Source organism: Scyliorhinus canicula, chromosome 6 (assembly GCF_902713615.1).
Source record: "Scyliorhinus canicula chromosome 6, sScyCan1.1, whole genome shotgun sequence".
Lineage (NCBI taxonomy): Eukaryota > Metazoa > Chordata > Chondrichthyes > Carcharhiniformes > Scyliorhinidae > Scyliorhinus > Scyliorhinus canicula.
Genome location: NC_052151.1, coordinates 104,762,627 through 104,780,407, shown reverse-complemented (window position 1 = coordinate 104,780,407; position 17,781 = coordinate 104,762,627). Strand labels below are relative to the sequence as shown.

The window sequence follows — 17,781 nt, the reverse complement described above, 5'->3', positions numbered from 1 at the left end:
GTCAAGATGCTCCTTAACGGTCACTATCATATTTGCTTTCACCATCTCTCCCAGCAGCGAGTTCCAGGCACCCATTACCCACTGTCTAAAACACTTCCCTCGCATATCTCCACTAAACTTTGCCCCTCGCACCTTAAACCTATGCCTCCAAGTAATTGACTCTTCCACCCTGGGAAAAAGCTTCTGACTATCCACTCTGTCCATGCCCCTCATAATTTTGTAGACTTCTATTAGGTCGCCCCTCAACCTCCTTCGTTCCAGTGAGAACAAATCGAGTTTATCCAACCTCTCCTCATAGCTAATGCCCTTCATACCAAGCAACTTTCTGGTAAACCTCTTCTGTACCTTCTTCGAAGCCTCAACACTCCCTCTGGTAGTGCGGCGACCAGAATTGAACACTATATTCCAAGTCTGGCCTAACTAAGGTTCTGTACAGCTTCAGCACGACTTGCCAATTTTAATACTCAATGCCCTAGCCGATGAAGGCAAGCATGCGGTCTTGACTACCTTCTCCACCTGCATTGTCACTTTCAGTGACCTGTGAACCTGTACATCCAGATCCCTCTGCCTGTCAATACTGTTAAGGGTTCTGCCATTTACTGTATATTTCCCACCTGTATTAGGCCTTCCAAAATGCATTACCTCTCATTCGTCAGGATTAAAGTCCATCTGCCTTCTCTTCACCCTCATCAAAGTATCTAACCGATCTATATCCTGCTGTATCTGACAGTCATCGTCACTATCCACAATTCCATCAACCTTTGTGTCATCTGCAAACTTACTAATCAGACCGGTTACATTTTCCTCTAAATCATTGTATACAACAAACAGCAAAGGTCCCAGCACTGATCCCTGTGGAACACCACTAGTCACAGCCCTCTATTCAGAAAGGCACCCTTCCACTGCTACCCTCTGTCTTCTATGACCGAGCCAGTTCAGTAACCATCTTGGTAACTCACCTCTGATCCCGTGAGACTTCACCTTCTGTACCAGTCTGCCATGAGGGACCTTGTCAAATATCTTACTGAAGTCTCCAAGTAGACAACATCCACTGCCTTTCGTTCATCAATCATCTTTGTTACTTCCTCTAAAAACTCGATCAAGATAGTGAGACACAACCTCCCCGTCACTAAACCATGCTACCTCTTCATTCGCTTCCAAATGGGAGTAAATCCTCTCGAAGTATCCTCTACAATAATTTCCCTAACACCGACGTAAGGCTCACCGGCCTGTAATTCCCTGGAATATCCTTGCTACCCTTCTTAAACAAAGAAACAACATAAGCTATTCTCCAGACCTCTGGGGTGTTACATGTAGCCAATGAGGATACAAAGATTTCTGTCAAGGCCCCAGCACTTTCCTCCCTTGCATCCCTCAGTATTCTGGAATAGATCCCATCAGGCCTTGGGCACTTATTTACCTTACTGTTTTTCAAGACGCCAACATCACCTCCTTTTTGATCTCAATGTGACCTAGACTATCTACAAACCCTTCCCCAGACTCATCGTCCATGAAATCCTTCTCTTCGGTGAATACTAATGCAAAGTATTCATTCAGTACCTTGCTCATTTCCTCTGGTTCCAAACATAGATTCCCTCCCCTGTCCTTGATTGTGCTAACCCTTTCCCTGGCTACCCTCTTGCTCTTTATATATGTGCAAAACCCCTTGGAATTTTCCTTAATCCTGTTTGCCAATGACTTTTAATGATCCCTTTTAGCCCTCCTGACGCCTTACTTAAGTTCCTTCCTACTTTCCTTATATTCTTCACAGGCTTTGACTGTTCCCAGCCTTCTAACCCTTACAAATGCTTCCTTTTTTATGGACCAGACTCACAATATCCCTCGTTAGCCAAGGTTCCCAAAACTTGCCATACTTATCCTTCTCCCTCACAGGAACATGCCGGTCCTGAATTCCTATCGACTGACATTTGAAAGCCTCCCACATGCCAGATGTTGATTTATCCTCCACCATCATCCCCCAATCTAGATTCTTCAGTTCCTGCCAAATATTGTTACACTTAGCCTTCCCCCAATTTAGCACCTTCACCCGAGGACAACTCTTGGGCTGGATTCTCCATTTCAGCGGCTAAGTGCCGGTTCAAATGGAGAATTTGTGGGCGCTTTACAACGTCAAAATCGGCGCTGAACCCTCAAATATTGTAGGACCGGTGAGGAGTTAGCAGTGGTCCGGGTGAAACTCCCGACTCCCATGCCGAAAACGGCCGGAGAATGGCCGGGTCCCTGACTGTGCATGTGCACGGCGACGACCTGCAACACTTGCGCCATACATGGCACCGCCCGAGCGTGGACCAGACCCACAAAATGCAAGCCCACAGGCAACTCCCCCCAGCCCCCGTGGATGCCCCCACCCCTGGCCAGCGGCACGGATCTAGACCGCGTATGGCAGCGCTGGACACTGCCGGCAGCCGCCACACCAGGTTCCCAACCATATGTCAACCGTGTCCTCCCACAGTATCATTGTGATACTCTCCATAACCAGCAGTGCAACTCCTCACCCCTTTTACAACCCTCTCTATCCCGCCTGAGACATCAAAATCCTGGAACTTTTAACTGCCAATCCTCCCTCAACCAAGTCTCTGGAATGGCAACAACATTATAGTTCCAAGTAATCCAGGCTCTACGTTCATCTGCCTTACCTGGGCTGATCGTGCTGGGTTAAAATGTTGCCCCGGTAGTGTCACTAGTTGCTTGAAAGTATGAATATCAAGCGCCGCAGGATAGGTGAGGCTCCATACCACACCGTTGGTATGTGCGCCACAGGTAGTTAAAAAAATGTCTGTCTGCCAACCATTCTCCATGATACTATTAGCCATGAAAAATTAGTGCATTCTTTCCAAATGCTGAGTCCAGTCCTCCACGCTGGCGTCAATCACATCTAATTTTCCGAAAAGCAGCAGTAAAGAGTCCGACTTGTATCCAGCCGTAAGTGAGGTGGCTTGGCCAGCAGAGTTGCAGCATCGACAGAAAATCATCATTTTAATAGACCACAAAGGGAGTTGCATGAAGAAATAAAGTTTATGACAATAAGTTACTATTTACAAGGTGTGAAATATCCCAGCCAGGTCTCTTCTTTTTTGTCGGTGCCCAAACAGGCCAACTTTATTTTAAAATTAAAAAATATATATATTTAGAATACCCAATTCTTTTTATTTCTGTTAAGGGGCAATTTAGCTTTGCCAATTCACCTACTTTGCACATCTTTGGGTTGTGGGGGAAAACCAGGGTCACAAGACACTAATCCGAGGCCGGGATCGAACCAGGATCCGCAGTTCTGTAAGGTAGCAGTGCTAACCACTGCATCACCGTGCCACCACTGGCCGACTTTACAGGAGTTTAGCTAAACATGGATTAGTGATCCTGCCCCCTTTGGCGGGGGAACTCTTATTCAGTGAGGCTCACGGGCAGTTAATCATTGCCACTTCGTAAGTACCTTGCGAGTTATGACAGTTAGTGAGCTTCTTGATGGATGAAGTTAAGAAGCAGGGCAGGCAGTCACCAGAGGTGATTATTTTGATGGATACTGAGAAAGCTTTTGATAGGGTTGAGTGGGGTACCTCTTTGAAATCCTTGGAAGGTTTGGCTTTGGGCCAAACTTCATATCATGAATTAGGCTTTTGTAAAGGGTCCCTACTGCAAGTGTGTGGATTAATGCTCTGAGCTTGGGCTATTTTCAACTGAATAGGAGTACAAGGCAGGGGTGACTACTGTCCCTGCTTTTGTCTGTCTTCGCAATTGAGCCACTGACTATTGCATTGAGTTTGTCCACCAGATGGAGGGGATAGAGCATGTGGGGAGGGAGCAATTTGTGTCCTTATATGTGGATGATTTGTTGTTATATTTGCCTGTGGAATTCATTACCACAGGAAGTAGTTGATGCTAAAACATTGAATATATTCAAGAGGCGGCTGGATATAGCACTTGGGGAGAATGGGATCAAAGATTATGGGGAGAAAGCAGGATCAGGCTACTGAGTTGGATGATCAGCCATGATCATGATGAATGGTGGAGCAGGCTCGAAGGGCCAAAAGGCCTCCTCCTGCTCCTATCTTCTATGTATCTATGTATATCACAGACCCACTCTCGAATGTGCAGAAGAGAATGAAGCTGTTCAGGAGTTCGGGCTCCTTTGTCAGGGTATGAGCTGAATCTGGGCAAAAGTGAATATTTTCCAGTGAATCTCAGAGGGAGGGAGCTGATCTGGGGTGGTTGCTGTTTTTCTAGGCCCGGACAAGCTTCTGTTTTCTGGGAATCCGGATGGCCCATTATTGGCCTTCGCTCCATAAATGTAACTTTGCTAGCCTCATGAATGGGTTGAAGGCCGACTTGCAAAAGGTGGGACGCCCTCCCTCCGACCTTAGTACAGACAGTGACGATCAATATTTTCTGAGGTTTCTGTTTTTTTTCCAGTGTCTCCCAATCTTTCTTCCCAAAGCTTTCTTTTGCAGCCTCAATAAATTGATATCTACTTTGTTCGGGCTGGTAAAACCCCACAGGTGCAAAGGACGTATCTGCAGAGGGAAAGGCAGTCGGGGGTGTTGGCACCAACTAACTTCTTATGTTACTATTGGGCAGCAAATATTTATAAGGTGCGGATGGAGGGGGTTTCGCGCATAGGGTCACCTGAGGGCCCTGGTTACTGCCCCACTCCCATTTTCCCCTGCTAGGTTGACATTGAGCCTGGTGGTGAGCCACATTGAGGACTTGGAACCAGTTTAGGCAGCATTTTAAAATAGGCTCCATGCCTATGTTGCCTCTGTTTTCAGGAGCTATAGGTTTGTGACATCTGGATTGGATTCATCATTTAGAGCGTGGGAGAGAGATAGTGTGTGGAGAAGTTTAGGGGCATGTTTCTTGATGGTAGGTTCACTGGTCGAGACAAGTTTTTAGAGAAGTTCCAGCTCCCGAGAGGAAACGTTTTCAGGTTCGCAACTTTTAACTTAAGGAGCTTTCTTCATTTCCCCAGGCACCGTCACCATCGCTCTTGATCAGATTCTTGTCCTTGGCTGGGTTGGGACAGGGTAAGATTTTGGATATTATGGGCAGATTTTGTTGATGAACCAGGCTTCGGTGCGAGAAGGGGAAATGGGGGGGGGGGGGGGGGGGGTGCAAAGGGTTTTGTTTGTGACGGGGAGAGTGGAGTGAGGCTCTTCACAGGGTCAGCCTCACCTCATGTGCTAGGCTAAGCCTGATCCAGCTCAAGGTGGTGCACAGGGTATACCTCACCAGGGCTTATAAGAGTGGGTTCTTCTCCGGGGTGGAGGATAGGTATGAGCGATGCTCAAGAGGACCGGCAAATCATACGCACATATTTTGATCTTGCCCCAAGCTTCTTAACTTCTGGGTCTTGTTTTTTGACACTACGTCGGGGTATTTAGGTGTACATTGTCGATTGTTGTCAAAAGCCATCTGGTTCACTAATGTCCTTTAGGGAAGGAAATGTGTCATCCTCACCTGGTCTGGCCTACATGTGACTCGAGATCCACAGCAATATGGTTGACTCTTGAATGCCTTCTGAAATGATCACGCAGTTCAGGGCAGCTGGTGATGGGTAATAAATGCTGTCCTGCCGGTGATTCCCAGATCTCATTAATTAATTTTTAAAGATGCACAAACACTCACTCCATGAACCACCAGTGCACAGTGGCAGCCTGTATATCGTCTACAGGTTGCACTACAGGAACTCACCCAAGGTCCTTAGACACCGCTTCCCAAACCCACAACTGCTACCATTTAGAAGGAAAACGGATAAATGTGAACACCACCACCTGGAAGTTTCTCTCCATGCACTCACCATCCTGACCTGGAAATATATTGTAGTTCCTTCACTGCCACTGGGTCAAAATCTTGGTATCTCCTTTGTAACAGACTGTGGGTATGCCTACACCACATGGACTGCAGAGGTTCAAGAAAGCTTCTCACCGTCGTCTTCTCAAGAAAAATTAGGGATGAGCAATAAATGCTGACCTAGCCAGTGATGCCCACATCCAATTAATAAAAAGGAATTGCTTCTTTGCATAGATGCCGCTTGATCTCCTGAGTGTTTTCTAGTTGTTCTGTTTTTATTTCTGATAGACATTAATGCTTTTTTTAAAATAAATTTAGAGTACCCAATTATTTTTTCCAATTAAGGGGCAATTTAGCGTGGCCAATCCACCTAACCTGCACATCTTTGGGTTGTGGGGGCGAAACCCCCACGCAGACACGGGGAGAATGTGCAAACTCCTCACGGACAGTGACCCAGGGCCGAGATTCGAACCCAGGTCCTCAGCGCCTTAGGCAGCAATGCTAACCACTGTGCCACCGTGCTGCCCCAGACATTAATGCTTTAAGGCCTACCCAATCCCAACCAAGTTAACAGTTCCTTGTAGAAATAACTGCAAAACTAGGACAGAGCTACAGCAGAGAGGTTGCTCTGCTACTCTCTTCTAGCTTGAACAGGAGCTTCATATTTTTCATTACCAGAGAGAGAAATGGGGTGGGACTCAGTTTGATTGATTGGATGGGGGCCAATGAATTGGCCCAAAAGGCTGTTCTGTGCCCAATGGTGACAGATGGTGATTGGATCCTGTCCCAGTAGAATGGTTCGCAGAGTCCCACTGAGCTCAGTTTGACTCCTAGAAGCACGGTAGCATGGTGGTTAGCATAAATGCTTCACAGCTCCAGGGTCCCAGGTTCGGTTCCCGGCTGGGTCACTGTCTGTGCGGAGTCTGCACGTCCTCCCCGTGTGTGCGTGGGTTTCCTCCGGGTGCTCCGGTTTCCTCCCACAGTCCAAAGATGTGCGGTTTAGCCATGCTAAATTGCCCGTAGTGTCCTAAAAAGTAAGGTTAAGGGGGGGGGTGGGGTTGTTGGGTTACGGGTATAGGGTGGATACGAGGGTTTGAGTAGGGTGATCATTGCTCGGCACAACATTGAGGGCCGAAGGGCCTGTTCTGTGCTGTACTGTTCTATGTTCTAAGCACGGGGACAAGGACATTCTCCCTTCTCCCCCCCCCCCCCCCCCACCACTGTGATTGCTACAGAAAAGCTGTGAGTGCTGTATTTCTGAAGCTGCAGGGAACCTGAATGAATGAATCTACAGCAAAACCATTACAGCTCCAAACAAAGACCGGGACACCCTCAGTCTCTCTCTCCAAAAAGGCTGTGAGTGCTATAATTTCTGAAACCACAGAGGCCTGAACGAGTAAAGCCTCAGACTGAAAGTAGAGTGTGAAGAGGAGTAAGGTGCTGGAAAGAACCATCTGAAACAAAGACTCTTTTTCCCTTTTGCTTTGAATGTTTACCCCTTTCTTCCTCTCTGTACTTGTCTGTCATGTGTGTATGCATGTATAAAGGGTGGTGGTGGTGGTGGGGGGGGGGGGGGGGGGTGGTAAGTTAAAGTGGTGAATTAGGAATTAGATAACAGTTAACCAGTTGTATTTGCTGCATATTTCATTGCAGTTCTTGTTATTAATATAAAGTAATTGTGTTTATATTTACAAACCCAGTGATTGTCATTATTGGGCAAGCTCAAGTGGGGCTGGAATTGACCATGCACTATCCCAGGGTGTCATTACAGCCATGCTATTAAAGCCTTTAGTTTACTTTTCAACACGTTTCTTCATTATTTACAAGTATTGCTAAACAAAATAAGCTGCGGTGAACAAGGTTGGGAAAATGAAACATTCCTGGACTGTTCACACAGGGCCATGTGCATTAAAAGAGAATCAATTGTAGAAGGATAACATCCCAAGGAATAAGCATGCACTGGAGTTTTGTGCTTGCCATCTGGTATCATGTCCAAAAGCACAGTAACTATATTCTCCAGATGTTTGAGCAAGGTGCAGTGCTTGGAGAATGCAGGTGAAATGCTAAACCTGCCCTTGTCAAATTCGCAGTCAAAATGGGAAATTCCTCAAATTGCACCTGCGCATCACCTGTCCTGGTTCTCCCACAATCGTTAAAGGCTGCCAAAGTCAAAAAGAAAATCATATTTAATCAGAGGTTTAAGAAGTGTCCAAGTGCATCAGGCAGCATCCCTGTGTCTGAAAGGCTTTCCTTCACTATGCCTTCTCACACTGTTGTGCATGTTTTCTTCTGTGAGTAATGATTTGCAAGTGAGCAGAGGAGTATATTATGGAAGGTATTTTTGTCTTGTGCTGCAACTGTGTCATGAGGGGGTGTTATGGTTCAGTAGGTGGTTCCTCCATCTGAGACAGAAGCTTTAGGTTCATATCCCACAACTTGTTGACCTCGAAAGAAGCACTTATGACGCAGTTCAAACAGGTTGATAATCAGCCTGCAAAAGTTTCCAACATTTTCCCACTTTTCCCCAAAGAGAAGAAAAGTGTGCAAAACAAACAATTCTGTCATGCAGCTTTTGCTGAATCAAACAGCACTGCAAATGGAACAATTTAAGTAGGGTGCAGGAACATGGAGAGAGCAGGAGGGTCTTGTATGCAAATCTTTCTAGCTGCCAGAACATGTTGAGAAGGCTGTTCATAAAATAAACTGTTTCTTACCTTATGTGTAAGTCAAGAGAACAAAAGAAAGGAAGTTATGATAAACCATTATAAATATTTGGTTTGACTTCAGCTTGAGTGTTGTATTCAATTCTGAACACCACACTTCAGGAAGGATGTCAAGGCATGAGAGAGGGTGAAGAGATTTTCCAGATTTTTACCAGGGAAGAGGATAATTCATTCATATAGATAGGTTAGAAGAAAGCGAGATTAGTCGAGTTTAAAGCAGAGGAGATTAAGGGAAGAATTAATAAAGGTGTTCTAAATTGAGAGGGGTTTTAATAAGAGTGTTTAGAGGTAACTGTTACCACTGCCACTGGTAGAAGAGTCAATGACCAAAGGACACAGATTTAACATAACCGGCAAAAAAAAACAGGGGGCTGATAATTTTTTATTTTATTTTTTAAAATTTTACTATGATGATCATCCAGAACGCACTACATGTAGGAAGCAGATTTAACATTAGCTTAGAAAAGGGAACTTTCACTTGAAAATGAAATAGATTGCACGGCTGCAAGAAAAGAGCTGCAGAGTGGGACTGTTTGGATAGGTCTTTGATAAGTTGGCACAATGACCTGATTGGTCTCGACGTTCTGTGCTGTACGATTCTATGAAAAACGGGTAAATGCGGTGTGACAGCTTTACAGATTATTTGTCTGTTGGTGAGACAAATGACCATTTAGATGGAGCCCATGCTTTGTATGGAATGTCACTGTCCACCTGGAACACTGCATTCAACCTGTCAGCTTTTCTAATCTTTCACCTGAGATTTTACATCTTCCTTTGCGGTACTCGCTGGGGTAATATCTCTTAACAATTCACGATTTAATGAGAACATATTTGTTGTCTCCCTCTCAATGAAGCTGCCCATGTTGTTGCTCCCATCAGCCTCTAGCAAAAGAAAGACAGGCAATGTCAAGCAGCAGCAGTCCAGGATCTGGTGAAGTGTTTTTTTGTCATACACACTGAGCTTATTGAAAAAAGGAGAAGGATTTGCATCCAAATTTGGTGAGGCCAGTCCTCCCAAACTGTGTACCGTGCACCATATCCAGTCTAACATTGGGTTTGTCAGTCTGACAAAATCAAGGTTTATATCTGACCCATGCTCCAGCAGTTGTCAAAGGCATAATGCTCAGACTAGGTACAAACTATAAAGATATCCTCAACTTAATGAACACAAATTTGCCCAAATTACATACATTTTTCAAAAATAAATAGTGCAAAATAAACACTATTACTCTCAGCAACAGTTTGGGGCTCCCACACAACATGATGACATGTATTTGTCACATCACGTATTTGTAAATTGTCACAGCCACAGATGGTTAGACATGCCCTAGTTGAATGAAAATTAACAATTAATTTCATCAATAATGAAATAGGTAATTAGAGGCTGACATTCCATCACTAATTATATATTTAGTTCTCATTTTAGAAGTGTTTTGCTAAATTGTGCAGAGCTGTGGCTTGCATAACAAGTACTGATACATATAAAATATTTAATTTTCAGAAGAAATATTGAGCAGCGAATCGTTTTGTTCTACTGATTAGTTATTCCAAAAAGCTCAACATGATCTGGGATAATGCAGTCTGCTTGATGGGCATTCCATCTACCACCTTTGCTCCCAAGGGTGACACGTTGATGCAGTGATTAGCACTGCTGCTTCATGGCGCTGAGGACCTGGGTTCCAGCCCGACCCCAGGTCACTGTCCGTGTGGAGTTTGCACATTCTTCCCATGTCTGCATGGATCTCACCCCACAACCCAAAAATATGTGCAGGTTGTTGGATTGGTCATGCTAAATTGCCCATTAATAGAAAAATTTTAAAAATATTTGCTCTCTGCATCAGTAGCCACACCACAGCTACACTGTGTACATCTACAAGATATGTTGCCGCAATTCCCCAAGGTTTCTTCAGCAGCACCTCTCAAAGGCAGCAGGAGCATTGAAACACCTTTACTTCCAAGTCACACACCATACTGGCTTGGAAATGTATCATTGTTCCTTCGTTGAGTCAAAATCCTGGAACTCCCTTACAGCGCTGTGGTTGCATCTACGCCACAAGGACTGCAGCAGTTCAAGGTGACAGCTCACCACCACCTTCTCAAGGATAATGAGGGATGGGCAACAAATGTAACAAAGAACCTGCTTGCACCTTTGTAAAACTGTCTGCTTTGTCAGCCTTTCTCCTGCTAAAACATTATTTTATTTCTGCAAACCCATGCGATCCTCTGCCTTCCTCCACTCCTTTAAGACTCTCCTTAAAACCGATCTCTGTAAGCTTTCAGATGCCAATCCTAAAATCGTTCTTTGGTTAAGCATGTATTTTTTCCTTAGGCCTATATAAAATGCCTTGGGATGTTTTCTTTGTTAGTACTACAATATAAATTGAAGTTGCTGAGTTAATAGTACTTTGATGGCAAGTTAAGAAAAAAATATAGAAAAATATAGGCACAATGTCTCAAAACTGGCAACATTGGGGATGAAACCATGACAGATTTCAGATCTTGGGGTCAGGAAGTTCATGCCATGGGTGGTTTGGGTCAGCCAAAATCGAGTGGGGTCAAGGGTTCCCTCGAGCATGGAAATATATCAGCATCCAATTGGCAATGGGGGTAACTAGCCAGGATCCACATCAGCCGAAATATTAGGCATTGGACTGGTACTGAAATCAAAAAGCGTGATCCTTTGATTGTTTGTAACAGGACAGTACAGACCATATTCAAATAGCTCACATTTGCTTGCGCCTACGCTTTGCTAGAAACAACATCATTCACATGCAGAACCTGCTCTCTGCAAACAAAAGGGATGTGTTCAAATCTTCCAACATTTTTGAACTACCCAGGAGCTTGAAACTTAGAAATACATTGTTGCTCCTTCACAGCTGACGGGTCAAAATCCTGGAACTTCCTTCCTAACAGGACTGTGGGTGTAGCTACACCAAATGCACTGCAGCAATTCAAGATGTCAACTCACCACCTCGTTCTCAAGGGCAACTAGAGACGGGCAAGAAAAATATTGTTGCCAGAGACACTCACATGCAATGAATGAACAAAATAATAGGCCTGGAAGGAAATAGGATTTAGCAGAATGCTACCTGGACTCCAAAGGTTAAATTACGAGGAGTATATGTATGTCTGGAAATTAGAATATTAAGGGATGACCAAAGCATGGAAGATATTGAGGGAAACGGATAGGGTAGACAGAAGGTTACCATTTCAGCTGGATGGGGAATCTGGGATCAGGGGGCATAGTCTTAAAATTAGAGCCTGACATTTCAGGAACAAAATTGGTAAACACTTCTGCATATAAAAGGCTGAATTTAATTCCCACAGTGAGGGTCTTGACAGCAGACACTCAAGTGGCTGCCATCACTAAACAAAAAAATTCTGATTGGTGATGACAATCACGTGGTGACTGGCCAATTAACATCAGGGCAGCGTGGAGTCCATCTAATCCTTTTGGGGGCAAAGAGGCCTCAACATGCTGAGGTTTGCAATTGGAAATGTGGGATGGTTTTCCACATGGGGAGGGATTTCCCATTGCTATGTATTAGCACTAGCTGTCTGATGATGCATTATGCGTCTGAATGTCTATTTTTGGCAGCCCCTTCAATGTCCCATTGACATATAGTCGAGGCATCTGCAGGTCCCGATTATGGGCCAATAGAATGCCAGCAGCTTTTACACCATGAAATCTTTTAATTAATTTCTTCTGCCCTCCATCCTATAACAGACCTCCCTTTACTTATTTTGAATATAATTTAAATATACTTCATTTCAAGGAAAATATAAGATACCAGAATCAGAATCCAAAACCATTTTGCAACCACTGTCCTTTCTTATTTTGGAACAGGGGAGGATGGACAGAGTCTGGTCTCAAATGGAGTTTATCTGTAACTATCAAATAACAGACCAAAATATGATTCAACTATGAATAGACCTCAATATGTTTCAATTAGCTTATCACACTTCACACAAGCTACATTTAATATTCATGAAAAACTCAATTATTTTTAAGCTTATTTCATATTTGCTTCTTTTGTTTTTATCTTTATTGCTGACACCTGTATGCTCCTATTTGTGGCATCATTGCTCCATTGCTTCTAAAATAATGTGTACTGCAGACAGTAGCTCCCCACTGAGTAGTGTGAGGAGTCTGACAGAAATAGCTCTCAGCTACAGTGACATATAATGACAGGTGCCTCTCCCGACTGTAAAACTTGCAGACATTCCCAATATAACATGGTTTCCTTGACATGACTACCAGTATATCAAAGCTTACCCTTTAAATGAATCATCACCTAATATGGTGTGAACTTTCCAGTTCTGCAATCGCTTGTGCTGTGTTTTTGCATTTCTGGGGTGCAAAAAATGCTCGAAAGTCAACAAATTATTAACTATTTTGGATCCCATTTTATTTTTACTGAGATCAAAAAGTCAGTGAACTGAAAACACTGACATTTCACTTCAATAATTTTCGACAGGTGCAGAAAACCCTGACTGTTTATTTGGTGAAACACTTCATGGGGCAGCCTATGTTCACACTGTTTTATAAAAGCATAAGTCTACCTTTAAAAAGATTTGAGTGGAATTGACCTTACATTTTCTTAACATGTCAGACTGAAGTGTTCAAAAAGTTAATCTTGAGTAATTCTATTCAAGAATACTTTGAAAGTTCAATTTTCTACACCATACATAACCAGGTTTATCTATGCGCTGTTCTCAATCACCCTGAAAATATAAAGGGTGGTTTCTGGCTTTTGACTTGATCACTTTCAGGTAAAATGCAAACTTGTGTGACAGATGCCTTCAAAATACTTTAAGAAGGATTTTGTTTTCAGTTTGCAGTAGACAACTTGTTCGCCATTTCATATCAAATTATTTTGAAAATGATGTGCTATTACTACAATTAAATAATGATTACAATTACAAGACTTGAGAAAAACGAAGTACAGAATTTGGGATATTGGTTACTTAAAATACACTTTATAAACAAAGTGAAGATAAGCAAATATTGTTTGTGAGCAAAGTGAAAGATTGCTTCTGGTCTATGCAAAACGTTAAATCACAAACAACATTTCTGCGACAAACTTTCCTTTAAACTTCCTTCCACCAGCGAGTCTCTTAAAAGCTCCCAGTACTTGTGGGATTAAATTTAAACGACTGGAAATTTTCTTACCTGTCACACCGAGATCCTGCATATCCAGGAGGACATCGGTCACATATTATCTCTCCTCTAGCATCCAGGTGACAGGTTGGACTAAAACTATGTTGTTTATGTTGTTCAGACACAGACACAAAAAGAGAAAACAATAAAAACTGTATTAGCTGCATAGCCAAGTACTCTTTACTAAAATCATCACTGTGGAACAGACATGAACTGCTTTTCTTTTCCGGCACCAAAGATAGAACAGGGATCTAATTCCAACTAACAGTTTCTGGAATGACTATTGGACGTTTCAGCCGACACTGTGTATAGTAACAGGATGGCGCCATCTCAATGGCATTTCAGCCTGAAATTCCCTGTCACATACAACTCTGTACTATTAAAAAAAGGAATGTACAGCTGCTTTCCTGTGTCTCTGAGGTCTTGGAAATACATTGGGCTGGATTCTCCCAAAATGAGACTATGCCCCCATGCCGGTGTAAAAACGGTGGAGTTTAACTCCAGAAATTCCTGACAAAACATTGAACAAATTCAATGCTCTGAAAGGTCGAGCAGGAATCCGGAGTGAAACACGCAGCTTTTGCGGCAGATATGGGCCTCCCACACTTCCTGTTCGTAGTCCGCGCATGCGCATGGCGGCACCCTCCAGCGACCGTGCTAAGCTCCATGGCTGACTCGGACCGCGGAGCCACACAGAGAAAAGAGACCCACCCCACAATCAGCCACGCGCCTGAGCCTGAAACCGAGCAGATTTAATCCCCGGCCGCCTATAAGGCACCCCCCCCCCACCCCTGATCAGGGCAGCCGCAGACTGAGTCTGATGCCGCCATGCCAGCATGCCGACTGGCAACAGATGGTTACTTCCACGGCATCAGGAACTCGGCCAGTCGGGAGCGGAGGATTGCTGGGTGGGCCTCTGGCAATGGCCCCCCGGCCAGCGCGGCGTACTCCGTGGTCACACTGGTTTTCGGGGCCCAGAGAATCGCCAAACCGATTGAAGTATGAAAGTGGATTCTCCGCCCCTGCGCCGCCCGCAATTAGGGCGCAGGGCTGTGGAAAATCCAGCCCATTGTATGTGTTTGTAATCACAGAACTCTAGCTTAATTAACTACTAAGATTAACAATTGTTTATTTTGTTAAAAGATATTTCCCAGTTTTGCCAGCAGTGAGTTTTGTGACAGGCGGGAGCAGAAAATTCAGAGAGAGGCCAAAAGTTGGAATCCTGCTGGGAAAGGGGGGGTGGGGGGGGGGGGGGGGGGGGGGGGGGGGGAGAATCAATTCAGAATTTACCCCCTTACCACTTTCAGGGCAACCTGATGGTGGGTCGAGTTTCCTGCTGATCTATGGCGCAAACACCATTTCTATGCGTTATCCTTTCACAAATGCTCATTATAATCGCTACTCACCAGAATTATTGTTTCCCCTTCCAATTAAGTGATGCACCAGCGAAAAATGAGATCAATCCAAATTTCATTCATATAAGTGACATGGAGCTGCCCACACTCATATCGCACAGGGCTTTAAGGCATGTGCAACTTTCAAAGGCGACCTTCAACAGCGCTGCTCTGATTTTTCACTAATACCAATGTGATGGGTTGACAGCTTGTACGGTTGGTCTGTTTATGCTGGGTGCCTCCATAGTCCTGGAGGATAGCACTCAGGGTGTACTGCGGGCCTCAGGCGAGGCTGAACTCCGAAAAAAAGACCAGCATTGCCATCGGGGTGGGGGAGGGGCGGATGTCAAAGACATGAGGGACCATGGTGGGGTTGGATGGTGTGAGGACGATGGAAAGCAGAGGGGAGACCGAGGATAGGGAAGCTGGAGTCTGATTTGGAAGACTGGTTCACAGGCACCGATTGGGTGGATAGAAACCGAAATGTATGATAGGTAGGGATGCACACAGACTCTGGAATAGTAGGAGGTGGTTCTGGGTGGCGGTCGGGTAGCAAAATAGAGATGGGATGCACAGACTCTCATAGGAAGGTGGTTGATTGGGAGGGCGGGGGGGGTGGGGGGTGTAAAGAAGATTGTCGCGAGCAATCATGTGGGGACCAAAGAGCTCATCGAAAAATTGTAATTCTCTGGTTTAGGCCAAGAGGTTGACGTGAGATATTAAAGGCAGGTCTGGAGACTTATATACCTCATACATAGAAGGGTGAGAGATCAAAGGCAGTGCTGGGGCTTCCCAAGACACGCTACAGAGCTGTGCATGGCATGCTCATCGTACTCCCACTTCAGGGAGTGGCAGAGCTTGTGTGCTCAATTGGGATCAGGGCTTTCAGTGTTTCTAGAATTGCAAATAATGTAACATTGATTATGATACACATGAAGTACATGTAATATATTTTTTTTCACAGACCACCTACAGTATTTGCACGGATCACTCCCACAGGTTGGTAACCACTGGTCTGAGCCCAGCTTTATAAAATTATATTCTGAAAGTTTTGCTACTGCATTGGCATTAAAATCCCACGACTGTCTAAAACTCTGTCAAAATCATAAATCCGTATCCTTTAGAAGGGTCATTAGACTTGAAACAGTGACTCTATTTCTTTCTCCACAGATGCTGCCAGATCTGCTGAATTTCTCCAGTATTTACTGTTTTATTTCAGATATAAACATCCGCCCGCCGTGTTTTGCTTTTAATTAAATGAGTATCCTGTGAGGTGCTTCTTTAAGAGGGTACTGAATGAAACTTATTTTTTCTTGCATGAAATGCAGCAAGTACATGTCGGAACTGGAGCCATGAGTCTTGACTTTGTCAGGCTTTGTTCAATACTCAATACCAATTAGATTTTTAAAAAATTAAGACTGTCTGTACTTTTTAAATAAGTGATTCATTGTCTATGTGCTTGTCAGGTTGGGAATGTGAATGGTATTAAGATGGGGACAGGGAATAATGAATCAGGCAACAACAAAGAAAGCATTAAAGCATCCTCTGAGAGTTTTAATCACTTTGGAAAATAGATTTTTTTTTTTTAAATCTCCCCAAAAAGTAGTTGCCATATTTACACTGCAGGGAGCTGTGTGATACCCAGCCTATATAGTTTTCCTCATTTTGCATCTTCAAATACTTCAGCACAATTAGATTATGTGGCAATTTAGGAGATTATCAAAATAGATAAAAGTTTAATTATATTTTTCTGGCACTTGATATTGTTATTTATATATATATTTGCCTGAACCTATTGTATGAAAAAAATTATTTTGCATCAAACTATGATTCTCAGCTAGGTTACAAAGACAGTATCCATTATTGCTTCTCAGAAGTGAAAGCCCGGAATTGAATAGAGGCACGGGAAAGAAGCTGAGTGGAATGCAATGAAGGCGAACAATAAAAAGAAGACAAATGAAATCCGATCGAAGAGCAGAACTTCTTGGAGGTGGGCATTTCCGGGGGAGAATGGGAAGCGAATTATGACAAAAGTAGAACACTGCAAATGCTGAAAATTTGTAACCAGTCCAAAGACGTGCAAGTGAGATGGATTGGCCATGCTAAATCGCCTCTTGGTGTCCAAAAATGTAGGTGGGGTTATGGGGGCCTGGACCTATGTAGTGTGCTCATTCAGAGGGTCAGTGCAGACTGATGAGCTCCTTCTGCACTGTAGTGATTCTATGATTCTATGAAATGAAAACAGAAAATGCTGGGAGTTAACATTTCAGGCCGATGATGTTTCATCAGAAGCAATTTGTATTTTGTTCTGATAATGAGATATTAGTAACTTGTCCAGAAATGGGGTCCAAGATGCAGCAGGCAATTTAGGAGTTAAACAAACTGAGGGAAAGAGTGCTAGCAGTAGATTGAGAGGGATACGCCCACAACCTGAGTTACCTTGGCCCATTCAAACTTAACTTCGTTAGTAGGAATACACAGGATGCTCCGGTTCAGCAGGATGATATACTTTCGATCCATTGTCATTCATGCCAAAATTGTTTGAACAGCCATTGTCCCATCACACAATCTGATTACCTATTTGTCTGTTAATGGAAGGTTAGTTGCATATAAATGGCATAGTTTGGTTCTTTTGTTTAAACGGGGGTGGGCAATCAGCGAAAATAATGATAATAGTTCAAGTTTGGAAACCCCAGAG

The 17,781-nt window shown here is 43.9% G+C and overlaps 1 protein-coding gene across 5 annotated transcripts in view; it reads right to left on the bottom strand.

Moving 5' to 3' along the window:
* The window catches only part of lama2 (laminin, alpha 2), a 607,521-nt gene that overhangs the window by 267,399 nt on the left and 322,341 nt on the right, over window positions 1–17,781 (bottom strand). For all 5 annotated transcript variants that reach the window (XM_038799795.1, XM_038799796.1, XM_038799798.1 and 2 more), the window contains exon 18: window positions 13,702–13,788. In XM_038799795.1, the coding sequence (XP_038655723.1) occupies window positions 13,702–13,788 (87 nt within the window). The remainder of the gene's footprint in view (window positions 1–13,701; window positions 13,789–17,781) is intronic.